The sequence below is a fragment of the Carcharodon carcharias genome, chromosome 6, assembly GCF_017639515.1.
Source record: "Carcharodon carcharias isolate sCarCar2 chromosome 6, sCarCar2.pri, whole genome shotgun sequence".
Taxonomy (NCBI): Eukaryota; Metazoa; Chordata; class Chondrichthyes; order Lamniformes; family Lamnidae; genus Carcharodon; species Carcharodon carcharias.
Window position 1 is genome coordinate 50,222,732 of NC_054472.1, and position 27,485 is coordinate 50,250,216.

Genomic DNA, 27,485 nt, shown 5'->3' on the forward strand with positions numbered 1-27,485 from the left:
TATGGAGTCAGGCAGGTAAGTGGGGTTAAGGCCACAGTCAGATCAGCCATGATCTTATTGAATAGTAGAACATGCTTGATGAGCCAAATGGCCTACACCTGCTCCTATTTCTCATCTTAGGATCTTACTACAACCTGCAACTTCTTTCTTTACAAATACTGACCAAACTATCATGCATTTCTAGCATGTTGTATCTTTTTTCAGATTTTCAGAACTTGTAGTTTTCCTCTTTTCAATATTATTACATTATATTTAAAATGTAAGTCAGCTACTATTTGTTGCTGTGTAATAGCCCTAGTATTCAAAGTTTTTATGAAAGTGTTGATCAGTTTTGCACATTTCTTGGCAGAAACAGAAAAAAAAACTCAGCAAGTCTGACAGCATCTGTGGAGAGAGAAACGGAGTTAACATTTCGAGTCCAATGTGATTCTTCTTTGGAAAACTTCAGGACAGTTCCAAAGATGAGTCATATTGGATTTGAAACGATAACTCTGTTTCTCTCTCCACAGATGCTGCCAAGTTTTTCCAACATTTTGTGTTTTTATTTCAGATTTCCAGCACCCGCAGTATTTTGCTCTTAACTTATTTTGGCATGCCTGATTGAAGAGGACTTCATAAACTTAAGTCCATGCCTTTCAAAAAGTGGAACAAAAAACCCAAGACAAAAGGATCAACAGATTGGATCTGCAATGCGTGCAAAGTCAGTATGTAACATGCTCAGACAAAAATGCATCATTTGCATGGATGAAGTAAAACGTAGGAAGAGCTGAAATAAACCTAATGTTGAATTAACTGTGGTTCCTCTATGGCTACTGCTAAACTAACAAAATGTACAGGAAGCCACCCTAAAAAGGCAAAGTTTGTACTGTTAAACGTACTGATACTGTAAATCCAAGACATTGCATCCTTTGGAAGGTATTAGTACTTAGAAATGCTTTACACAAAAGCTATCAACCACCTTAATGGAGGTAACATGATTCTTTTCCCTTATTCAATTACAGCTTCAAGCTATGAATGAAATTAAGGGACAAGCAAGTTCTCCAAAGTAACTGCTTAGTTTGGTATGTTGTCACAAGTGGCATTTTTGGAAGAGGCATCAAATCAACTGTATTCAGAGTCTATTCTGAAAGCAGTATGTTACCCTAGCGACTACCCTATGCATCTTCGAGGTACTTAGCGAAAAAAGCCGAACTTGTTAAAAAAAATTCAAATCTGCACAAAATCAAGAGACAAGAATGACTCAGGCTCTCCAGATGTAGCTGATAGTCATCATATGGCCAATTCATCACCACAAACTTCAAGGACTTCCTCTTTGATGCACAAAACTAGATTTGACATGTCAAAAGCTATAAGAGAAATCATATTTTCAAGGTTAAAAGACCTCATCCCCACCCAAATCAGTACAGCTCACTATCCTTAGCAGTAGGATGTTAGTCACAAGTACAAGATATGAGGTTGAAACTGCTGCCTCTCTCCACAAGAGATGTAAATATTTACTCATTTTTGGCATCAGAAGTTCCCTGATCAACTGAGTATTAAATCAGTCAATATTCACTGTCGGAAAGAATTCAGTCCAAATTTTCTCTCAGAGTAGCACAAATTTGGCCATTAGTAGCCTAGGAACTTGGCATCAGAATCCCAGATAACAGAATTGGATGAATACAAATCTTTGAGCCAGGGCTGAAAGAAGCCCTCTATCAAATACAGCGCTTGAACTGGTTGTTGGTAGAAATTTCAAAATTCACCTCACATTGCAGACATTTTAGAGCTAAAGAACTTATCAGAACAGCATTTTGGAAGAGATGTGGAAGGAAGCTCAATCATCCTGCAGAGAGGAAACGTGAAACTGAATTCAACTACTCTCGACATTAACGTCAAAAGAAATAGCGCTAGCAGTAGAGTCTTTCAATAGTCAATGGTTTTTTTACAAACCAGATCTTCGAATGCAGGTCTTTGAAATCGACTGCTGTAATCAAATTTGTTACTCAGATCGTCCAGTTAAAATCTTGAACCTCAAAGTCATAGGGATCTACAGCACAGAAAAAAGGCCCTTCGGCCCATCAAGTATGCACCCGTCAAACAAGTACCTAACTATTATAATCCCATTTTCCAGCACTAAGCCCATAGTCTTGTATGCCATGGCATCGCAAGTGAAGATCCAAATACTTCTTAAATGTTATGAGGATTTCTGTCTCTACCACCCTTTCAGGCAGTGAGTTCCAGATTCCCACCACCCTCTGGGTGAAAAATTCTTCCTCACATCCCCTCTAAACCTCCTGCTCCTTATGTTAAATCAATGCTCCCTGGTTATGAATCCCTCCACCAAGGGGAAAAGTTCTTTCCTGTCTACCATATCTATGCCCCTCAATTTTATACACCTCAATCATGTCCCCCTCAATTTCCTCTGCTCCAGGGAAAATAACCCCAGTCTATTCAATCTCTCCTCATAACTAAAACTCTCCAGCCCAGGCTACATCATGGTAAATCTCCTCTGCACTCTCTCTAGTGCAATCAAATCCTTCCTATAATGCGGATTCCAGAACTGCACACAATACTTTAGCTGTGACTCAACCAGTGGTTTTTACAGTTTCAGCATAACCTCCCTGTTCTGATATTCTATGCCTCAGCTAATAAAGGCAAGTTTCCCATATGCCTTCTTAACCACTTTATCTACCTGTCCCGCTATCTTCAGGGACCAGTGGACATGCACACCAAGGTCCCTCTGATCCTCAGTACTTCCCAGGGTCCTACCATTCATGCTGTATGCCCATTCCTTGTTTGTCCTGCCCACCGTAAGTGCATCACCTCATACTTGTCCGGATTAAATTCCATTTGCCACTGATCAGCCCATTTGACCCAGCCCGTCTATATCCTCCTGTAATCTAAGGCTATCCTCCTCACTATTTACCACCCCACCAATTTTCATGTCATCCGCGAACTTACTGATCAACCCTCCTACATTCAAGTCTAAATCGTTTATATATACCATAAACAGCAAGGGACCCAACACCGATCCCTGTGGAACCCCAGTGGACACAGGCATCCAGTCACAAAAACACCCCTTGACCATCACCCTCTGCTTCCTTCCACTCAGCCAATTCTGGATCCAATTTGCCAAATTGCCTTGGATCCCATTGGCTCGTACCTTTGTTATCAGGTCTCCCATGTGGGACCTTATCAAAAGCTTTGCTGAAGTCCAAGTAGACTACATCAAATGTATTGCCCTCATCTACATACCTGGTCACCTCTTCGAAAAATTCAAATCAAATTAATTAGGCATGACCTCCCCTTAGCAAAACCATGCTGACTGTCCTTGATTAATCCCTGCCTCTCCAAGTGTAGATTAATTCTGTCCCTCAGAATTGCTTCCAATAGTTTCCCCACCACTGAGGTTAGACTGACAGGCCTGCAGTTCCCTGATTTATCCCTTCCTCCCTTCTTGAATAACGATACCACAAAGGCTGTCCTCCAGTCCTCTGGCACCTCTCCTGTGGCCAGAGGGGTATTGAATATTATTGCCAACACCCCTGCTATCTCCTCCCTTGTCTCACTCAACAGCCTGGGATACATTTCATCCAGGCCTGGAGATTTATCTACTTTTTAGCCTGTCAAGCCACTTAGAACCTCCTCCCTTTCTATACTAATTTCTTTAATTATATCACAGTCCTTCTGTCTGATTTCCATATCCACGTCGCCCTCTCATTTGTGAACACCGACACAAAGTATTCATTTAGAACGCTACCTACATCTTCCGGCTCCACACACAAATTACCACTATGGTCCTTAGTCTTTCCCTATTTATCCTTTTATTCTTAATGCACTTGTAAAATAGCTTTGTATTTTCCTTTATTTTACCTGCCTTTTTTCTCTTTATCGAATCCTGTATATCCCTCGACATCCAGGGTTCCCTGGATTTGTTGGTCCCACCCTTTGTCTTTCCTGTTAGCCCTTTACTCTCCCTATTCCAATCTTGAATTAATCCCATTGCTCTGATGCAGATTTACATAAAAGCAGCTGCTCCCAGTCCACTCTGGCCAAATCGTATCTGATCTTATTAAAATCGGTCTTCCCCCAATTTAGAATTCCGATTTCTGGCCCTTCCTTGTCCTTTTCCATAACAACCTTGAATCTAACAGAGTTACGATCACAATCTGCAAAATGCTCCCCCACTTGCCCGGCTTCATTCCCTAAAATTTACTCCAGGACCGCCCCCCCCCCCACTATTGTAGGACCTGTAGTACTGGCTTAAAAAGCTCTCCTGGATGCATTTTAAGAATTCTGCTCCCTCTAAACCTATCACACTATGACTAACCCAGTTAATGTTGGGCAAGTTGAATCCCCCACTATTACTATCTTATTATCTTTACACTTCTTTGAAATTTGCCTACATATCTGCTCTTCTATTTCTCTCTGACTGTTTGGGGGCCTATAGTACACTCCCAGCAATGTGAATGCTCCTTTTTTGTTTTTGTTTTCACCCATATGGCTTCAGTTGAGCCTTCTAAGGTGTCATCCCTCCTTACTGCTGTAATTGATTCCTTGATCAATATTGCGATACCCCCTCCTCTTTTACCTCCTTACTTGTCTCACCTGAAGACCCTACATCCTGGAATATTGAGCTGCTAATCCTGCCCCTCTCTCAACCGTGTCTCTGCGACAGCAATGACATCATACTTCCATTTGTGTTAATTTGTGTCCTCAACTAATCCGCCTTATTCATCAGACTCCTTTTGAAATAAATGCCATCCAACCTTGCCAAACTACCTTTTGCCTTAACTGGCCTATAATTTCTGTCTTCCAGGCTCAGTTGCTCTCTCTTCTATTTTGGCTGTGCATCTCCCCCTGCTGAACCTCCTCTCAGGATCCCATCCTCCTGCCAAGTTAATTTAAACCCTCCCCAAGATCACTAGCAAACCTCCCCGCAAGGGTGTTGGTCCCATTCCGGTTCAGGTGCAACCTGTCTGCCATGCACAGGTTCCACTGCCCCCAGAAACGGTCCCAATGTCCCAGAAATCTAAAGCCCTCCCTCCTGCATCATCTCTCCAGCCAAACATTCATCTGAACTAACCTCCTATTTCGATACTCACTAGCACGTGGCACCGGAAGTAATCCAGAGATTACTACCTTTAAAGTCCTGTTTTTTAATTTGTTTCCTAGCTCCCTAAATTCTGCTTGCCAGGACCTCTTTCAATCTATGTCGTTGGTACCAATAAGTGCCAAAATCTCTTTGTTTGCCCTCCCCCTTTAGAATGCCCTGCAGCTGTTCAGTGACATCCTTGACCCTGGCACCATGCAACATACCATCCTGGAGTCACATCGATGGCCGCAGACATGCCTGTCTGTTCCCCTTACTATCGAGTCTCCTACTACTATTGCTCTGCCCCGCTTTTTCCTCTCCCCCTGTGCAGCTGAGCCACTCACAGTGCCATGAACGTGGTTGCACTCCCCAGAGGAACCGTCACTCTCACCGTTTACCAACACAGGGAAACGGTCCTCGAGCGAGATGCACCCTGGGGATTTCCTAACTACCTGCCTGCCACCTTTCTTCCGACTGATAGTCACCCATTCCCCCTCTGTCTGCACTTCCATAAGCTGTGGGGTGACCTCAGTGCCTCCAGTTGCCGCTCAAGCTCCAAAACTCGGAGCTCAAGCAGCTGGTGGCATTTCCTGCACATGTGGTCGGTCAGAGCGCAAGGAGCGTCTAGGACTTCCCACATGTCGCAGGCGGTACATAACACAGGACTGAGCTGCCCTGCCATGCCTCTAGTTGTAAAACAAAAACCCTTAAATACAGTAAAAAAAATTTACTTATTTATGTACTTCAAATAAAAACTAGAACCCTTATCTTTCATTAGTTTAATCTATTTTAAACTGGAGAAAAACACTTACCCACCACTCACCAATCAGCACTCACCTTTGTGCTGATATCACTTTTTGAAGCTTCCCCGCACTGGTTCTGATCTCTCCACTGCCCTCTCACGCTGTCTTGTGATGTCACTCTTGTTATTTTCAACAGGAACTAACTGCAGGACACTCTTCCCAGACTGCTTCACAGCGATGCTGACTGCAGGACACTCTTTCCAGACTGCTTCACCACGATGCTGATTGCAGGACAATCTTCCCACACTGCTTCACCGCGATGCTGACTGCAGGACACTCTTCCCAGACTGCTTCACCGCAATGCTGACTGCAGGACACTCTTCCCAGACTGTTTCACCAGATGCTGACTGCAGGACACTCTTCCCAGACTGCGTCACAGCAATACTGACTGCAAGGCGCTCTTCCCAGACTACTTCACCACTCTTCCTATTCTCTTTTGGAATGATCAAGTTAAGACCCCAAAATTCAAACTTAGTCAAATTTTCTAGTTCTTTTTTGAAATATGAAGTAACAAAAGCAAGATTATGAATTTTCCTCTTCCTGTAGCTATAACAAGTAAAGTCAAACAAAAAGATCTCTATTCTCCACAGTATCTGGAGATGAACACTCGTTATTAGAAGAAATCCAATACATTTACAACCATGTCCATCCTTGCTTCCACTGACCTAACCATGGATTCCCCCTTGTAAATGCATTCCTCCACTGGAGTTTCTACCAGTTTTAGGGAGGTTCGTACCAAGTCAATGTTTGGTGACCAAGGAGGAGCCTGGGCAGATATCTGCATCCTATCACCAGGCTGCTCATTCCAACCTTTAGTTTCTCGAGAAATAATTCTTGGTTGGAGACATGAGTTCTGCATCGTGTCTAAGATGACTACTGAAAAACTTTCCGAGTGTTTCTTAAAGCTGTCTGGTGGCAACCACAAGTTTACTAAATATATATCTGGCAAGCACCACATGAGTATCTGGCAGAGAAAAACCCAAAGGACTATTTATGGAAAAAACTGGCCTGGTCAAAGACCATGGGCAGGATTTTTCAGTCTGCGTGGGGTGGCGGGCCTGACATGCCAGCGTACAAGATGACTTGGGGAGTGCACAGGAGTCAGCTGCACGCCCGCCGATATTTAAACAGCCTATTAAGGCCATTAAGGAAGTAATTAATGTAATTATTAATGCTGCCTGTCCAACCTTAAGGTTGACGAGCAGGCGAAAATGCCAGGAGGCCTTCAAGTTTTTTAGGAAACCTCATCCACAAGAGGTTTCCTAAAGCTTTTATAAATAAAAATTTTATGAGATATAAAATTATGTCCCAGTCACATGAGGGGACGTTTAAATAAGTTTTGGATCCATTTATTTATTTGAAAATCACTTCAATCTCTGAGGCAGCCCGCATAGGTAGCGCTGAACGCTACAGCTCACGTCTTACTCTGGGCAGGCCTTAATTGGCCCGCCCGTGTAAAATGGCGGCGCAGAGCCGATCACAGGCAGCGATCAGTTCTGCGACCGCCCCCGCTGGCTGAAAGTTTCAGGCCTATGGTTCTGGTTCCCATTGGTGGAAAGGTTGAGAACCAGTGGATTCAAGTGATTGGAAAAAGAACCAGAGATGACATGAGGAAAATGTTTTCTTCATAGTGAGTGGCCAGGACAGTGCTTCAAAAACTTTTCCCTATTGTGGTCCCTTTTCAATTCTTGAACATTGGTGCAACCCCAGAGTGAGATCAGAGGTTGGGTGGAGGTGGGGGGAGCTGGAAACAGTTGTTGAGGAGGGCTGGACGAGTTGTTTGGTGGGGTCCAGTGGTTTTCTACACAACTGGTTTGAAGACTCTGATGGGACCAGTTATGGACAGGAGGGCGTTTTAATTTAAACAGCCCTGATTTCTCCTCTCACTGCCCTTCCATGAACAGAAAGATGTTTTTCATTTTTGATTTCCCCTTTTTTATGTGGTAGTGTATTTTCCATACCTCTCAGTTTTGGTGTGATTCAATTCACTATAAGTCCATAGCAAACTTGAGATAAGTGCATTGAACAGTGCATGCGAGTAAGTTAATTGAGGTACAAATTCCTTTTTTTGTCAATTCACTTTGAAAGCAAGATGGAACTCCCAATAGTGACTGGTACGACAGGTCAAAGCTCAACAGCTGAATAAAGTAACCACTATTCGATATCATTTTGAGCTTGTGCTGTGGCTGGACTGAGATGTTGGCTGATGTGCACAGGCCATAGTGAGCCTTCAGCATTGCTGGCCAGTATTGACCTTTTCCTATGTTTAGGCTGACATAGTTGCAAATCTGTTTATCACTTGGAAAGCATGCATGCATTGCATCATTCAAAATCTGCCCTGTGGTATAAATGGGGTGCATGGGGCAATGGCGTAGTAGTATTGTCGCTAGATTAGTAATGCTCTGGGGACCTGGGTTTGAATCCCACCACGGCAAATGGTGGAATTTGAATTCAATAAAAATCTGGAATTAAAAGTCTAATGATGACCATGAAACCGTTGTCGATTGTTGCAAAAACCCAGTGGTTCACTGATGCCCTTAACATGCATCTCGAAACCAACAGCAATGTGGTTGACTCTTAAATGGTCTCTGAACAAGGGCAATTAGGGATGGGCAATAAATGCTGGCCTAGCCAGTGATGCCCACATCCCATGAATGAATTTAAAATATTAACTACAAGGATTACTTTATTTTTTACACACACTGAAAACATGGAGTGTGATGGTGTTACGTAGCCCCAATAAAAGAGGGACAAGGGAAAGAAAGAGGTACAGGGCAAAGACCACAGACAAAATAAGAATTATTGTTTCATGAGTCCAGAGGCCAGAATCAAAGTCAAATGGTGTATTCTTTCAGATTCAACAGGCTGAAGACAGATGCTAATTAATTCACTTTTCCAGTGGAGATAACAAACGATGAGATCAGCCCGTCGGAGTGAATTAGTCTTGTAAGCGCTGGTACAGAAGGTCGAAAGGTTCCAGTACAAAACATTGTAGGCGGGGAGTTAGGTATTCAAAAGCCTGGACAGAGCCCTTTTTCTGCTGCTGCCTGCGAGATGGAAAATGTCAGTCTGCCTTTTTTTTTGCTCCACAAGGCAATATTGCATGTTCTAGCAGTTTGCTTTGGGGGAGGGTGTCACATGGCATGACTCCCACTTCGCTACTTTGGTTTGGGCAAAGGATGTATATTCCTGGTCCGGGTTCTTGAGATGGTTACCATATCAACCTTTCATAAGTTCAGAGGATTCCGGGTCCCCTCGTCCTCACAGACGGCCTCCATTGGCCAGGGGCCTGGCCTTGGAGATTTAAAGAGCCTTTATACAACTCCTGGGGCTTTGATCTCAGTAGTCACCTGGGGCATTAGCATTTCTTTAGGGATAACACGTTGCTGTTGTTCTGAAGGCCAAAAATTCCTTTTGTGCAAGTCATAGTAAGTCATGGCTTCAGTTAGTTAAAGCCTTCGTCCAGTTGTAAAAAACAATCTTACAGATTAGCCAGGAATTTTTTATATATATATTTTATAAAAATACAGAATGATGTCTTAGCCCCCAACGCCCCAGACCAAAACATCATGCATGCACGTGCAACAAACCCTCGGTGTCAATCTGAGGAGAGTCTCCACTAGACGGTCTCCACTATTGCCTCAGAGCTCACCACTCCAAATGATCATCCTGTGACCTCAACAGGGGTCACAAACCACAGTTCTGTAACCCCAGGTTAGGGTCCTGAAATGCACTGCTCCAGTGTGGGATGAAGGCAGGTTCAATCGTGGCTTCCAATTGGCAACTGGGTAATTCTCTGAAAAGGTTTGCAGAGCTACATGAAAAAGGCAGGGGAATGGAGCCAACAGAGACATAATGGCCTCTTTCAATGCTGTAACTATTCTATGAGCCTGTTACCCAACTCGTGGTTGCTACAACCGATTGGTTCCCTAGACCACAATAACCTAAACAGTGACAAATATCTATTCAGTGTGCAAATTTCATTTCAACCACTAGCGATTTATATCTGCAGAACACTCCTCATTTAGAATCTTACACAACATGATCCAGCTTTCAGGTCCCTCAATGGAGAATAGTGGAAACCTTGTTCTGTATAGGTGGGTTCTTATACTCCACTGGGAAATAATACGAGGAATCAAACTTCAAAGACAATTAGCTCAACTTCTTAAGAATCTTGCAATGCTTATAATCTCAGAACTACAGAACACATTAATACAAATAATCCTATGTGTTGTGGCTGCCTGAACTGATGGTGATTAGCATTCTCAAACATGAACCAGCTTTAAGGCAAAAGTCTAAATAACAGTAATGAAGAATTTGAATCAACAATAATACTAGCACTGTATTAATCACAAATGAAATGGACAGGTCCCAGCACAAGATATTGCTGGACTCTAGTATGCTGTGCCTGACCACAAGGTTTGAGAAATGGCAAACTGAGAGATACTGAATGCACCTGTGAATGGGGACAGTGATCACTGTATCATAAACTTTTAAGTTAGCTATGGAAAAGGACAAGGAGCATTCCAGAATAAAAATAGATAATTGGAGGAGGGCCAATTTCAATTACATGGATCAGGCTCCAATAAATTAAAAGCCACGATTGGCAAGTAAAAATACAATGGAACAATTGGCTCCCTTTAAAGAGGAGATGATTCAGGAACAATCGAGGTATATTCCAACAAGTGGAAAACACAGCACCCAGGAAAATAAAAGAGGGAGGGGGAGCGCGTAAGCGCAAGAGAAAGATAAAGCCAAAAAGCATGCCAATGACAGATGTCAAGTTGATAAGGCAAGTGAGAACTGGCTGAATAATGTAAGGTCAAAGGGGAAGTGAAAAAAGAAATGAGAAGCAGAGTGTATGAGAACAGACTGGCAGTTGCCAAAAAAAGGAAATCAAAATTCTTCTCTTGGCGTATAAAAGTAAATGGGTTGCAAAAGGAGGGCTGGGGGCAATTAGGGACCAAAAAATGGGATTTACACATGGAGACAAGGAGCATGACTGAGGTACAAAATGAGTATTTGGCATCTATCTTTACCAAGGAAGATGTTGCCAAACTCAGTGAAAGAGGAAGTAACTGAGGCATTGAGTGGGCTAAAAGTTGATAAAGATGGGGTATTAGAAAGGCTCGCTGTACTTAAAGTTGTTAAGTCACCACAACTAGCTAAGATGCATCCCAAGGATAATGAGGGAAATGAAGGTGAAAATTGCAGAGATAACAGCAATAATCTTTCAATCCTCCTTAGATACAGTGGTGGTGTCAAAGTAATGGAGATTTGCAAATGTTACAACCTTGCTCAAAATCGGGTATAAGGCCAGCAACTACAGTCTAGTAATTTTAAACTTTGGTATGGGAAAGCTTTCAGGAACAATAATCTGAGACAAAATCAACAGTCACTTGGAAAAATGTGGGTTAATCAAGGAACACCAGCAATTGAAGTGCCACATAACGAGCTTGTCAGTAAAGCTGAAGCCTGTCAGGAAGATATAATAAGGTTATTGGAATTTATTGTAAAATACTGGTGTGTGTGTGTGCGCGCGTGCGACAGGCATTTAATTGGATTAAAGGCAGCTGGTCTGAAAGCTTTGATGTAAACATGGGGGAAGCTTAGAATGTAAGGTGTAAAAGGACATTTGCATTTTTAAATAAAGCAGATTAGATTGTTTTCAAAGGAGGGGTGAAATGTGTGACCTTAGCCAGGTGAAGTTCAGAAACAGTGTGTTTATTTTTCCCAAAGATTACTGGTAAAGTTAGTACTAAGACTATTATCAGAAAGGTAACGTCAAAAGATAGTGAAACAATGGAATTTGTATTCAAAGGAAAAAATATGTATAAAGGAGCAAAGGCTGTGTAAGGGTAGGCATTTTAAGACCTAACAAGTGTGAAAAGCCTTCAGCATCTATATCTCAAGCTGCTGTCTGCAAAGAACCAAAGTTAAGAAAACTCACTTTGAATTGGATTGTCAGGGTATCATGTTTCTTTGCCTGGGTCTTTTAAAATCTATGGGTCCGACTGTTACCTTAACGAAAATGCAACTGGGAGTCAGATTAATTAGGGGATTTAGAATTTATTATACCAGCAATTTCTAGACATGTGTATATGCTTAAAATTTCCCTTATTAATAAATGTTTAATCTAGTTTTGTAAAAACCTATAAGACTTGGTGATCGTATTACTACTGAATTAAAGGCACAAATCTCGAAATTTATACAAATTGCAAAACAATTTGTGGCAATTGTTTTAAGTTTCCCTTTGGGATTTGAACAACTCAGCATTTACCATCGGCTGTGCCATAACAAGCCCATGAAAAAAAAAGGGCAGTAAGCATGGATATGAAGTTGGCTGTGTGACAGTAAACAATAGTGGCAAATCGTTACTTGTCAGACTGGAGGAAGGTACACAATGGGGTTCCACAGGGGTCAGTATTAAGACCTCTGCTTTTCTTGATCTTTATTAATGGTCTGGACTTGGGTATACAGGGCACAACTTCAAAATTTGCAAATAAGAAAACTTGGAAGTATTGCAAACTACAAGGAGGATAGTGATGGACTTAAAGAGGACAGGCAGGATGCTGGAATAGGCAGACATACGGCAAGTTAAATTTAATGCAAGGATGCATCAATAATACATTTTGGTAGGAAGAATAAGGGGAAGCAATATAGCATAGAACTCTACAGAGGGTGCAAGGAGCAGAAGGGTGTGGGAGTATATGTACACGAATCATTGAAGTGACAGGGCAGTTTGAGAAACTGGTTTAAAAGGCATATGAAATTCTGCCATTATAAACAGAGACAGAGTGTACAAAAGCAAATAAGTTATAGTGAACCTATATGAGACACTGGTTCCACCCAACTAGAGCAGTATATTCAATTCTGGGCAATTCACCTCAGAAAAGATGTGAAGGAATTAGAGACGGTGCAGAAAAGATTCACAAGAATGATTCCAGTTACGTGAATAGATTAGAGAAGCTGGAGCTGTTGTCCTGAGAGAAGGTTGAGAGAAGATTTGGTAAAGGTGTTCAAAATCATGAGGGGTCTTCGACACAGTAGATCATGAGAAACTGGTCCCACTGGCAGAAGGGTCGAGAACAAGAGGGGATTGATTTGAGGTGAATGGCAAAAGAACCAAAAACAAGATGAAAAATAAGCATTTATGCAGCAAGTGGTCATGGTCTTGAATACACTGCCAGAGATTGTGGTACAGGCAGATTCAATCAAGGCTTTCAAAAAGGAATTGGATAATTATGTTAAGAGAAAAAATTTACAGGGCTACAAGGAAAATGCAGGGGAATAGGATCTGAGCTACTCTCTGAGATGGGCTAAATGGCTTCCTCTGTATTGGAACCATTCTATGATTCTCTCACACTGATAAGGGGAGAAACTTGAAAAAGATGCAAGTTACAGATGGGGGAAGGGGAGGATTTGACATTGGCAACTAACCTCATTCTTATTGAAAAGAAGTTCAAAAGTTCCTCAGAATTATTGTTTGAGGTCATGATGGAGGGTGCACAGGAGAACAGTTCAACTAGATGGCTGAGTGGCAAAAAGGAGCCAAGGGCAACACTCCTTCATACTTTTTGAGCACTCAAGCAATTTAGATTCTTTTGCACAGCCACACACACCTGGGAATTTAAATGGGTCGACTTGTGTGGGGACTTTTGGCCAAAGGGCTGCGCAGCTTCAGAGGAGGATTGGCCGAGGTTATTTTCACATTCCAGGATGATCCTGAAACATCAAGTAACCGTAGGTAACTACTTCATTGGTGCAGCTAGATTTGGTCATGGATGACTAAATGAATGATGAGTCTGATTTTTTTGAGTTTACAATAAATTGGTTGGGGAGTTGAACAAGGGTGAAGCAGAGAGGGGAAACAAAGGTGAACAGAGATCCTGAAAGACAAGAGCAATGCAATAATCAGTTCAGAAATGAAATATCAAACAGCAGAGAAAAATAAAAACAGAAACAGAACTGCTGGAAATACTTGGGTCCGGCAGCATCTGTGGAGAGAGAAACAGAGTAAACATTGAGAGTCAAAAGTGACTCTTCAGTCATATTCGACTTGAAACATCAACTCAATTTCTCTCTTCAAAGATGCTGGCATACCTGCTGAGTATTTCCACCATTGCTGTATTTATTTCAGGTTTCCAACATCCACAGTACTTGGCTTTTACCTTGGGGAGAAATAAAAGGCAGATTCAGGTAACTCTGTCATGCATAAATGCACAGAGCACTGCCAGTATGGTTGGAGGGCGGCAGGTTTAAGATGCCACATGGCATTATGAAATCTTGGCAATAAGAAAGATCTGGTTCAAACCAGGCAAGAAATGCAAACATAATATCCTTGGCTACAACGTATTCATGAAAGAGTAGAGAAGGGAAGCAAAGGAAGGAGTGGGAATGGCAGTATTGATCAAAGCTGTGGTTACATCCCTGGAAAGGATGATGTGCTTGAGGGTTCAAAGACTGAAGTGATTTGGGCAGACTTCAAGAAAAAGGGAACTATTAGTTGGGGGTAAGCTACACGCCACCAAACAATGGGAAGGATGTAAATGAGCAAATTTGCAAGTGGACTTCAAAGAGATGCAAGGACAATAGGAAGAGAGTAGGAAAAAACAATGCAAAGGGCAAAGAGGGGGAAGAATTCCTGAAATGTGTACACAAGAACCTTCTTGATCAGCATGTTTCCATTCTAACAAGTAAGGTCATCAAACTGAACTGCGAACTTAGTTTTTCTCTGCACAGCTGCTACCTGGCTTGTTGAATATTTCTAGCATTTTCTGTTTATATTTCAGATGTCCAGCATCTGCAGCATTTTATTTTTTTAAGGGAGCATTTTATTTTTTTAAGGAAGCAGTGTTGGATCTAAGTCTGGGGGAGCTTTTGAAAAATAGTGATCACACTATTTGGTTAAAAGGTCACAGATTTAAGGTAATTGCTGAAACGGTGATTTTTTAATGTAGCAAATCATTTTGATGTGGACACACTGCATGAGTGCGCAAAGAAGACAGATTTAATAGCAGCTTTTAAAAAGGAATGGAATAAATAGTACAATAAGAGGAAACTGCAGGGTTAAGTGAAAAGATCAGGCAAGTGAGACACACTGGATAACTCTTTCAAAGAGCCTGCACAGGCATGATGGCCCAAATCATCTCCTCCTGTCCTGAAAAACTCCTTGATTCTAAGATTGCACCACTTGGACTCGAGGAACTGAAGATGGGGACCCAGCAGAGGGGATAACAAGATGGGTGAGAGTAAAAGATACAAGGGCATAAAGGCAAAGATGATCAAGTAGCTCCAGCTGAAATTTATCAAAAGTGAGAAGTCCACCAATGGAAAGGCTAATGAGGAAAAGGAGCAAAAATATGTCAGGGAGAAACCTGGTATGAAGCTTCGTGGCAAGACAGTGAGACTACCAACAAAAAAAAAATACGAATAAAAAATATGACAACAGATTTTATAAAAGGGAAGTCTGCATACCTGGTAATACTTAGCTGCTGCTTTCAACCCTTCATCATTCTCCAGGTTCTGCTCTGCTGCAATCTGGCTGGCAAGAGCTCCAATGTTGAACAATACACAGCTCTTTTCATATCCCAAACTCGCAAGGGCTGCAATCAAATGCAAGAAATTATAAAAACACAGTACAGTAGCTAAAATTCTCTAAACTATGATCTCATAGTTTGGGTATTATAGTTTCCGATTATAAGTTTTATAAAAAGCTAACCTGTGTTGCTATTGTCAAATCTTTTCTGCACTTAACAGAAGTAGTACATTATCAACGCTATGTTAAGATTCGATAACAAGTATGAACAAACCCAATGGTGTCACAACTATGTCAGTAATGCACAAAATATACATACTAAACATATTGGGAATAATTTTAACTTCAATCACTAGCAAAAAACAGTGATGGTGAATTTTCATTTCCCTTGACTTTTTGAACATTGTTCTACATACAGGCAAACTAGTTTGGGATTGCTTCAGTAATTGCCAACCTCTGCCTTGGAAACGCTAGAGCAACTAGCCTTATGCAGAGAGTCCTGCCCTATACCTGTAACATTTCCCTGCCTTAGAGACACTATCGTAACTGGCCGTCTCAAAGTCAGTGAACAAACAAATTCTCAGTGCACCCCAGCAACACAACAGCTTAGCTTCTTCATAAGAAGCATAAAAATAAATGTAGGTTTTTTCAGTGAAAAAAAAAATTAATTTTGATCATTTTAGGTTAATTTAACCACTATATTTCTTTCCAGATGTCAATCTCATAAGCTGTAGATAGGTTAATAGCATAGCTAAACAGTGCCTCAACATTTACTTAGTTATAAATTTGAATGCAGAGTATTTGTTTTCCGATTTCTTAATGTTGCAGGTTACATACAGTACCTTTATGTTCTGTTTCACTTAGCATTCCATATTAGGTCCCAGCATCTATTATTCATATCCTCACCAAATTACACTGGCACCATATTCCCATAATGCATTGATTTGGAAATTTAGTCTTGGCCCTTCTCCACCACCGCCATCATCTCCACAGCATGCGATGAGCTGAGTGTAACTGGACTTAACATGAAGGCAGTATTTGATACAATGTGGCATCAAGGAACCAGAGTAAAATTGATTCAGAGGTAATCAGGAGAGAGTCATATCTAACACAAAGGAGGGTGATTGTAGTTCTGGGAAATCAACCACCTCAGGCCCAGGATATTGCTGCAGGGGTTCCTCAGGGTAATGTCCTCAGCCCAACCATCTCCAGCTGCTTCATAAATCACCTTTCCTCCATCATAAGTTCTGAAGAAGAATGTTCACTGATGTTTGTTCAGCACCTTTTGCAACCCCTCAAACACTGAAGCTGTCCATACTCGCATGCAGCAAGACCTGGACAACGTTCAGGCCTGGGCTAATAAGTGGCAAGTCACATTCATGCCACACGCACCATCAATGACCATCTCCAACAAGAGAGAATCTAACCAATCCTCAATGGCATTACCATCGCTGAAGCCCCCACTATCAACATCTGGGAGGTCGACAAAAAACAATTTGATCAGCCACATGAATACTGTAACTACAGCAGATCAGAGGCTAGGAATTCTGCGGTCACCTTATGACTCCCCAAATCCTGTCCACAATATACAAGGGCCACTTAACCACAGAGGATGCAAATAACCCAGAAATAATTGTGAATCAAGGAGGTGAAAGGGAGGGAGGAACTTAAAACAATTAGCCACCAAGGAAAGGGTACTGAGAAAATTATTAGAACTAAAAGCTGACAAGTTCCCAGGTCCTGCTGGACTTCATCCTAGAGTCTTAAAAGAAGCGGCTGCTGAGAAATTAGATACATTGGTTTTAATTTTCCAAAATTCCCTGGATTCTGTAAAGATCCAAGATTGGAAAATAGTGAATGTAACTCTTCTATTCAGAAAAGGAGGGAGACAGAAAGCAGGAAACTACAGGCTAGTTAACTTAACATCTGGCATAGGGAAAATGCTGGAACCTATTATTAAGGAGGTTATAGTGGGGTACTTGAAAAAACTTAATACAATCAGGCAGAGTCAACATGGTTTTGTGGAAGGGAAAAAGTATTTGACAATTTTATTGATGTTCTCTGAGGAAGTGCCCAGTAACATGGATAAAGGGGAACCTGTGGATGTTATGCACTTAGATTTCCAGAAGGCATTTGACAAGATGCTCCATCAATGTTTACTGCACAATTAAGAGTTCATCATGTAGGAAGTAAGATATCAGCATGGATAGAGGATTGGTTAGCTAACAAGGAAACAGAGTAGGCATAAATGCGTTATTTTCAGGTAGGCAGGATGTGATGAGTGGAATCTCACAGGGATTAATGCTGGTACCAGTGACGTAGATAGAGCTAGGAAAGAGGTTCTGCCAAGTCAGTATGAGGAGCTAGGTACAAATTAAGAAGCAGAGCCTCAAAGGTAATAATTTCTGGACTATTACCTGAGCCACGTGCCAACTGGCATAGGGCAAATAAGAGTAGAGGCAAATGTGTGGCTCAAAGACTGGTGTGGGAGAAATGGGTTCCGGTTTGTGGGGCACTGGCATCAGTACTGGGGAAAGTGGGGGCGGTATCTTTGGGACAGTTTACACCTGAGCCATGCTGGGACGAGTGTCCTTGCAAATCCCATAATAGGGAAGTAGAGAAGGCTTTAAACTAGAGGGAGTGAGGGATCAAGCTTCAATAGAGGTAGCAATTCAAGGTGTAGAGTCAAGACAGGAGAGCAAAATAGTAATATGAGGGTCAGAGAATGGCAGGAAGGGGCAGAGAGAAAAATCTAAGAATACATAAATGGTCAAGACTCGATGTTACAAAGGTAACAAAAAGACAAAACTGAAGGCTCTCCATCTAAATGCATGTAGCATTCATAACAAAGTAAATGAATTGATGGCCCACATCGAAGTAAATTAATATGATCTGGTAGCAATTACGGAGACATGGCACAGGATGACAAAGATTGGGTCCTTAATATTGAAGGGCACATGACATTCAAGAAGAATAGGAAGCTAGGTAAAGGTGGAGGGGTAGCACTGTTAATAAAGAGGGCATTGGTGCAATAGTTAGAGATGAACTTAGTTGAGGAGGTCAGGATGCAGAATCGGTTTGGGTGGAGATGAGGAATAGTAGGGGAGAAAAATCATTAGTGAGAGTAGTCTATTGGCCCCCTAATAGTAGCTACAGTGTGGGTCAAAGTATTCAAGAGAAAATATTGTGTGCTTATGATAAAGGGACGGCAATAATCATGGGTGATTTTAATCTACATATTAACTGGAAAAATCAGATTGGCAGTGGTAGCCTGGATGAGGAGTCCTTAGACTGCTTTTGAGATAGTTTCTTAAAGCAGCATGTTCTGGAACCAACCAGACAGCAGGTTATGTTAGACTTGAGTATTGTGTAAAGTGACAGGATTAATTAATGACCTCAGAGTAAAGGCACCTCTCGGCAGCAGTGACCACAACATGATTGAATTTTACATTCAGTTTGAAAGGGAGAAGAGCGAGTCTAAGACTAGTATCTTAATTGTCCTTAATCAAGTTCATATGGGCACGAAAGCTGAGCTAGCTTAAATGAACTGGGAAACTAGGCTAGAGGATAGATCAATTGAGAAGCAGTGGCAGACATTTAAGGGGATATTTCAGAGTATTCAGAATAAGCACATTCCTACTATAAAGAAAAATTCTCAAGGGAGGACCCGCCATTCGTGGTTAACCAAGGTTGTTAAGGAAAGCATCAAACTTAAGGAAAAAGCATACAAGTCCACAAAATTGAGTGGCAGGACAGATTGGACAGAATATAAAGAACTGCAGAGAATGACTAAAAGGTTAATCAGGAGAAAGAAATTAGAGGTCTGAGATGAAGCTAGCTAGAAATGCAAAAAACAGATAGCAAGCATTTCTACAGGTATTTAAAAAGGAAAAGAGTAAGTAAAGTGAATGTTGGTCCTCTGGAGTGTGACAGTGGGGAGTTAATAGTAGAAAATAAGGAAATGGCAGGAGAAATTAACAAATATTTTGCTTGTGTTCACTATAGAGGATACAAAAAACATTCCAGTAATAGCTGCAAATCAGGAAGTGAACAAGAGAAAGGAGCTTGGTGAAATTGAAATCACTAAGAAAGCAGAACTGGGTAAATTGATAGAGCTGCAGGTTGTCAGATCTCCGGGTCCCAATGAACTACATCCTAGGGTCTTAAAAGAAGTGGCTAATGAGGTAGTCAATGCACTGGTGTTAATTTTCCAAAATTCACTAGATTCCGGAAAGGTTCCATCAGATTGGAAAGTAGCAAGTATAGCCCCTCTATTCAAGGAGGGAGAGAGGCAGAAAACAGGAAACTATAGGCCAGTTAGCTTGACACCTGTTGCGGGGAAGTTATTAGAGTTGATCATTAAGGATATATAGCTGGGAAGAGTCAGCATAGTTTTGTAAAAAGAAAATCATGTTAACATGCGCAATTGATAAAGGGGAGTCTGCAGATATACTGTACTTAGATTGCCAGAAGGCATTTGATAAGGTGCCACATCAAGGATTATTACTGAAAATAAAAGCTCATGGTGTAGTGGGGCAACATGAAGCAAAAATTATGCATAAATGTATCTTTTTCTGATTGGCAGGATGTGACAAGTGGAGTCCCACAGGGGTCTGTACTGGGGCCTCAACTTTTTACGATTTACATCAATAACTTAGATGACGGGAGTGAAGGCATGGTAGCTAAATTTTCAGATGACAAAAAGATAGATAGGAAAGAATGTTGTGAAGAGGACATGAGGAGTTTGCAGATGGATATAGATAGGTTGAGTGGGTGGGGAAAGATCTGGCAAATGAAGTTTAATGTGGGAAAATGTGAAATTGTTCACTTTGGTAGGAAGAACAGAAAAACAGAGTATTACTTAAATGGAACAAAAACAGAAAATGCTGGAAAAGCTCAGGTCTAACAGCATCTGTAGAGAGAAATACAAAGTTAACATTTCAAGTCCATATGATTCTTCTTGCTTTTACTTAAATGGAGAATGGCAGCATAATTCTGAGGTGCAGAGGGATCTAGGTGTTCTAGTGTGAGTCACAAAAAGTTAGCATGCAGGTACTGCAAGCAATTAAGAAGGCTAATGAAATGTTATCCTTTATTACGTGAGGGACTGAACATAAAACTAAGGATGTTATGCTTCAGTTATACAGGGCATTGGTGAGGCCACACCTCGAATAGTGTGTGCAGTTTTGGTCTCCTTATTTAAGGAAAGGATGTAAATATATTGGAGATGGTTCAAAGGATGTGTACTAGATTGATGCCTGGAATAAGTGGGTTGTCTTATGAGGAAAGGTTGGACAAAGTGGGCTTGTTTCCACATGAGTTTAGAACAGAGAGGTGATTTGATTGAAGTATACAAGATCCTGAACAGCCTTGACAAGGTGAATGTCGAAAGGATGTTTCCTCTTTTGGTTGAGCCCAGATCTAGGTGGCACTGTATTAAAATTAGGGATCTCCCTTTTAGAACAAGAGGTGAGGAGACATATTTTTCTCTCAGATGGTTGTGTGACTTTGGAATTCTTTGCCTTAGAAGGTGGTGGAGGCGGGGTCACTGAATATTTTTAAGCACAGGTAGATAGATTATTGTTAGAAAAGGGAATCAAAGGTTATCGGGGTTAAATGGGAATGTGGAAATCGAAACACAAGATGATCAGCCATGATCTTATTGAATGGCGGAGCAGGCTCGAGGGGCTGAATGGTCTACTCCTGTTCCTATTTCTCATGTTCTTACTGGACCTCAACTATTTACAAGTTATATCAATGATTTGGGTGAAGGGACCAAATGTACGGTCGCTAAATTTGCTGATGACACAAAGATAGAAAAGTAAGTTGCGAAGCAGACATAAGGAGTCTGTAAAGGTAAATAGATAGGCTAAGTGAGTGGGCAAAATGAGTACAATGTGGGAAAATGTGAGCTTGTCCACTTTGGCAGGAAGAATAGAAAAGCAGCATATTATTTAAATGAAAGATATTGCAGAACTCTGGTAAAGGGTGATCTGGGTGTCGTGATAAATGGATCACAAAAAGTTAATACACAGGAACAACAAGTGATTAAGAAGGCAAATGGAATTATGTCATTTATTGCAAGGAGAATGAATGTAATACGTGGGCATGTTTTGCTACAGCTGTTGTACAGGGGGTTGGTGAGGCCACATCAAGAGTACTCTGTACAGCTTTGGCCTCTTTAGTTAAACAAGGACATAAGTGCATTGTAAGCAGTTCAGAGCAATTTCATTCAACTTATTCCTGGAATGTGGGGGTTATCTTATGAGGAAAGGTTGGACAGGTTGGGCCTGTATCCATAGGAGTTTTACAAGATCCTGAGGGGACTTGACAGGGTGGATGCTGGGAGAAAGTGTCCCACTGTGGGAGAGACCAGAACAAGGGACCACCACTTAAAATTAATGGATCTAGCATTTGACCAGCAAGGGAGTCAAAGGCTATAGGGGGTTGGCAGGAAAGCAGCGCTGAGGCCACAATCAGATTAGCTATGCTATTATTGAATTGCAAAGCAGGCTCAAGGAACAGAATGGCCTACTCCTGTTCCTAATCATATGTTCGTATGTAGCTCCTCAGTGTGATGGAATATTATCTACCTGCCCAGTGGAGTGCAGCTCCATCACCCAAGAAGCTCAGCACCATCCAGACAAAGAAGCCTGCTTGATCAGCACTCCACCTACCACCTTAAAATATTTACTCCCTCCATCACCAGCACACAATGCGTATCATTTACCAGATGCATTGCAGCAACTCACCAAGGTTCCTTCAAGAGCACCTTCCAAACTCTTACCTCGACCATCTATAAGAACAAGGACAAGATGCACATGGGAACACTATCGCCTACAAATTCCCTCTAAGTCACACACCATCCTGACTTGGAACTGTATTCCTAGACCTTCAATGCCACTGGATCAAAAACCTGGAACTCCCTTCCTGCTAGCACTGTGGGTGTACGACGCCACATGGGCTGCAGTGGTTCAAGGAAGCATCTTCACAAGGGCAATTAGGAATGGGCAAAAAATGCTGGCCTTGCCAGTAATGTTCACATCCCATGAACGAATTAAAAGCATTCCCTAGCCCTACATTGCAGACTATATCTCCCAACAATGGTTTGCATCCACTCATCATGTCCCTGCAAGTCTTGAATTCTCTTTCTCAAAGTCCTGTGATGTAATTACTTGATGGTTGGCTGTCCATCTCTCCCCTTCATTCTCCACCACCATGAAAAACCATCGGATGTTTCAATGCATTGACAGTACTATGTGCAAGTTACTGTACTTTGAATTAAATATTCAAAATATTCCAGGTTAAATCAGGTATAGAAAATGAAATAGAGAGTGAGAGAAAGATGGCATTAAGAGACAGTAATAAAAGACAAGTAAAAGAAAACAAATTTTCAACTTTTTATCTTTTAAATTCTCTCTCAATATAATTAGAATCTGAAGGAATGGACTCCACACTTAAAAATTGCTCATTTTCAGTGCTACCAAGGTCGACTGGCAGTCTGTAAGACAGTTAAAGATTTACTAATACAAAAGCAAAATACTATAGACGCTGGAAATCTAAAATCAAAACAGAAAATGCTGGAAATATGCACAACAGGCACCACTTAAAGAAAGAGAAATGCTGTCAATGTTTCAGAACTGCAAAAGGCTAAAGATGCAATGACAGCTTTTAAGCAAGTGCAGGAGCATAGAAAGGAAGGAGAGGTGGAAGAACAAAAGGAAGGTCTGCGATAAGGTGGAAGGTGTAAATGACAAAAGGGATGATAGTGCAAGTGAAAAGGAGATAGTAAGAGGACAAGTAAATAAACAAAAAATGGCCACAGGAAATATAAATAACACAGAATTATCAGCAGCCGTTTTCCAAAACAAAAAATGGGACAACGGTTATGAGCTGAAATTCTTGAACTCAATGTTGAGTCTGGAAGGCAGTAAAGTGCTTAATCGAGAGATGAGGTCCTCCTCCTCAAGCTTAAGTTGAGCTTCATAGGAACATTGTAGGAAGCCAATCAAAGAAACATCAGAGTAGGAGTTGGTGCAGAATTCAAGAGAGGTGGCCTGAAGCGGGGGGTCACACTTGCAGACTGAGCAATGTGATCACCCATTCTGCGTTTGCTCTCCCCAATCTAGCTAAGACCACATTGTGAGCAGCAAATATAATATGTATCGATCAAGTGCAAGTCAAGTGCATTTCTTCGGAGATAAAATGGGAACAAAAATAAGAAAGGAGATAATTTCTGGGGCTATTTGGAGCTATGGAGCCAAAAGTCTACCACCAGGAAATAGCAAAAGAAGAGGTGGGATGGTACAAAGGAAAAAATACCAGATGAGGAGAGTTTTAGGTAAAGAGAAATTGAGAGGAGAAAAGTGAAAAGGGGGTGCTAGATAGAACAGTAGTGAAGTAATTGAAGCGGAAGAAGAAAAATTAAGGCAGCAAAGTTTTTTTTTAATTTTGTCCCTGGGAAATACCATGATATAAACAAGTACTTACCAAGCTTAACAGATCCTCCAAACAGGGATCCCTTATCAAATGCATCTTTCCAGGTGAAAGTTAAACAAAGCTTTAAAGGGGGAAAAAAAAACATTAAGTCTCAAGTTGCCAGGTTTCTTGTAACATCAACTCTAAGAATTAAAAGTTTCATTGTTTGCACCACCAATTAACAGACACAATTTGTGACTGAGTTCCCAGTGAGATTGTCTCATTTACTTATTATATTCAAAGCTGGATGTGCTTTTTAAATATTTAATTGCATAATTTAGAACCTGACCATGCTCTCAATTAAATGATGGGTGGGAGGCGACTGTGCAAAAAAAAACAGCCAGCTCAAGCTGGATATCCCATTCCCAAAGGATATAAATTTGCCTCAAGAATATATTAAACCTTTTCCACCTTGTAAAGCCCTTTTTGGGCACGGAGATCAAATAACATTTCAAATTTTAAAAATCATATGCCCAGTATCATGAATTTTTATTTGTGTAGAAATACGGCTTGGTATTCATTTGTTGAGAATGGTGCTCTCAAAAGGATGCATAATCCTTTGATCTGTGAAAGCCTGTGATCCAAGTGCCTACAAATGAAACTAAGTATAGACCAAAAGTACTCATGATGTGCTCAAACTCTGCTGCCCTAACCCTCACCAAGTCTGCATGACTTCTGGATTTTTAAAAAACTGGGGGTCATCAATGCTGAAATTCAAAATACTCTTCCTTGTGCTCAAATCTTTGGTCAAACTCTTGTATCTATATAATCTCTTGAAGACCGAAAGCCCACCAACTCTAGCCCTTTGGCACATCCCCGACTCCCCTCACCCCACTATAGATGGTCATGACTTCAATCATCTCGGCCAAGTATCTGGAATTTCCTTCCTGAAATTCTATACCTTTTTTCCCTTCACTGAAGACTCTCCTTAAAACCTAAACCTTCAAGCCAGCTTTTGTCATCCCTCTTAATATCTGGTGTGGTGACAATTATCATCTGGTTACACTTCTGTCAAGCAACTTGCAATATTTCACTACGTTAAAGTTGCTTTATAAATGCAAGCGATGCTTCAAAAGCCGATTGCAACCATCTTGTCCATGACAAGAGATGGCCCAACCTCACCATTGTAACTACCTATCAATTCATCATGACATACTGTTCTGGCAGAACTCTCATTTTCTATTTGGTCACACATGGACAAGTTAAGAATTTTGAGAGCAAAATTCTAGGTCATGAATAAAAGGAAAAGTAGGCACTTGGATAATAAATTAGTTGAATGATAGGAAACAGTACTGATAAATGGCTGCTTTTCAGATTGGAGGAAGACTTGTTGTAGAGTTGCCCAGGGGTCAGTATTGGGACCCTCGCTCTTACTGATATATATTAATGACCTAGACTGTGGTGTGCAGGGCATGATTTCAAAATTTGCAGACGATATGAAGATTGTCAACTGTGATGGGAATGGTCTTGAACTTCAAAAGATCATAGACATGTTGGTGGATTGGGTAGACAAGTGCCAGATGAAGTTCAATGCAGAGAAATGTGAGGTGATTTATTTTGGCAGGAAAGATATGGTGAAACAGTATAAAATAAAGGGACAGCCTCTAAAGGAGGTGCAGGAACACTCAATGTATATGTACATTGGAGATGGCAGTTGAGACATGTTGAGGGAGCAGTTAATAAAGCATAAAGTACTTTAGGCTTTATTAATAGGGGCATTGAGTACAAGAACTTGTAGAAGACACTAATTAGACCTCATCTGGAGTACTGCATCCAGTTCTGGGCACCATACTGGAGGAAGGATGTGAAGGCTTTGGAAAGAATACAAAGGAGGTTCACAAGAACGATTCCAGGGATAAAGTACTGTAGCTATGAGGATAAATTGGAGGGGTCGGGATTCTTTTCCTCTGAGAAAAGATGGCTGAGAGGAGACTTGATTGAGGTATTCAAGATCCTGAGCGGTATGGACAGGGTAAATAGTGGGAAGCTGTTCCCACTCAAGGGAACATCAAGAACTAGCAGGCAAAAGGAGTAAAAGTGATGTGAGGAAAAAATTATTCACCCAGAAGGCGCTTGCAGTCTGGAAAAAACTTCCTGAAAGGGTGGTGGAGGCAGGTTCAATCGAAGTATTCAAAAGGGAATTGAATTGTTCCCCTTAGTTGAAGGGTCAGTCACATGGGGACATAAATTCAAGGTGAGGGGCAGGAGGTTTGGGGGGGATGTGAGGAAAAAACTTATTAACCCAGAGGGTGATGATGGTCTGGAATGCACTGCCTGGGAGGATGGTGGAGGTGGGTTGCCTCACATCTTTTAAAAAGTACCTGGATGAGCACTTGGAACATCATAACATTCAAGGCTATGGGCCAAGTGCTGGTAAATGGGATTTGGTAGGTAAGTCAGGTGTTTCTCACATGTCGGTGCATACTCGATGGGCCAAAGGGCCTCTTCTGCACTGTGATATTGTGATTCTGTGAATTGCTACCTGAAAAGAGAGAATGTGCAAGGTTCTCATTGAAACATATGAAATTCTGACAGGGATGAACAGACTGGATGCAGGGATGATATTTCCTCTGGCTGGGGAGTCTACAGCAAGGGGTGACAGTCTCAGGATACAGGGTAGACTAATTAGAGCTGAGATGAGGAGAAACTTTTGTTCAGAGGGTGGTGAACTTATGGAACTCTTTACCACAGAAGGGTGTGGAGGCCAAGTCACTAAACATATTTAAGAAAGAAATGGATAGATTTCTGGACTCTAAAGATGTCAAGGGGTATGGGGAGAGTGCAAGAGCACAGTGTTGATATTAAGGGTCAGCCATATTCATATTGAATGGCGGAGTAAGCTTGACAAGCCGAACGACATAATCCTGCTCCTATTTTCTGTTTCTTTGTTACTGGGATAAGGCAGGGGAGTAGGACTAGGTGCAATGCTCTTTTAGGGAGCCAACACAAACTTGATGGGCCAAATGACCACCTTCTGCAATGTAAAGATACTGTGATTGTGGTCAGCCATTATTTTCTAGCAGGCTGCTTAAAGAACCTTACTGAATTTTACCAATTGCCTTTGATTCTTAGCTTAACAAACGACAAATCTTTTTGTAATCATAAAACCACAGGATCATAGATCGGTGACGGCAGAGAAAGGGGCCACATGGCCCAGTGTGTCTGTGCCAGCCGAAAAACAAGCCACACAGTCTAATCCCACACTCCAGCATTTGGTCTGCAGCCCTGCAGGTTATGGCACTCGGGGTACATATCCAGACACCTTTTAAATGAGTTGAGGGTTTCTGCCTCTACTAACCTTTCAGGCAGTGAGTTCCAGACCCCTATCGCCCTGTGAGTGAAATAATTTTTTCCTCATCTCCCCTCTCATCTTTCTACCAATCACTTTAAATCTAAGTTTATGCCCCCAAGTTACTGACCTCTCTGCCAAGATAAATAGGCCCTTTCCATCTACTCAATCCAGGTCCCTCACAATTTTTTTACATCTCAATCAAATCTCCCCTCAGCCTCCTCTGTTCCAAGGAGGACAACCCCAGCCTATCCAATCTTTCCTCATTGCTGCATTTTTCCAGTCCTGGCAACATCTTGG

General features: G+C 41.5%; 1 protein-coding gene across 2 annotated transcripts in view; it reads right to left on the bottom strand.

Moving 5' to 3' along the window:
• Nucleotides 1–27,485, bottom strand: part of LOC121278769 (programmed cell death 6 interacting protein) — a 132,613-nt gene that overhangs the window by 79,893 nt on the left and 25,235 nt on the right. For both annotated transcript variants that reach the window (XM_041189194.1, XM_041189193.1), the window contains exons 3-4: nt 23,909–23,978; nt 15,358–15,485 (exon numbers count right to left, since the gene is read on the bottom strand). In XM_041189194.1, the coding sequence (XP_041045128.1) occupies nt 15,358–15,485; nt 23,909–23,978 (198 nt within the window). The remainder of the gene's footprint in view (nt 1–15,357; nt 15,486–23,908; nt 23,979–27,485) is intronic.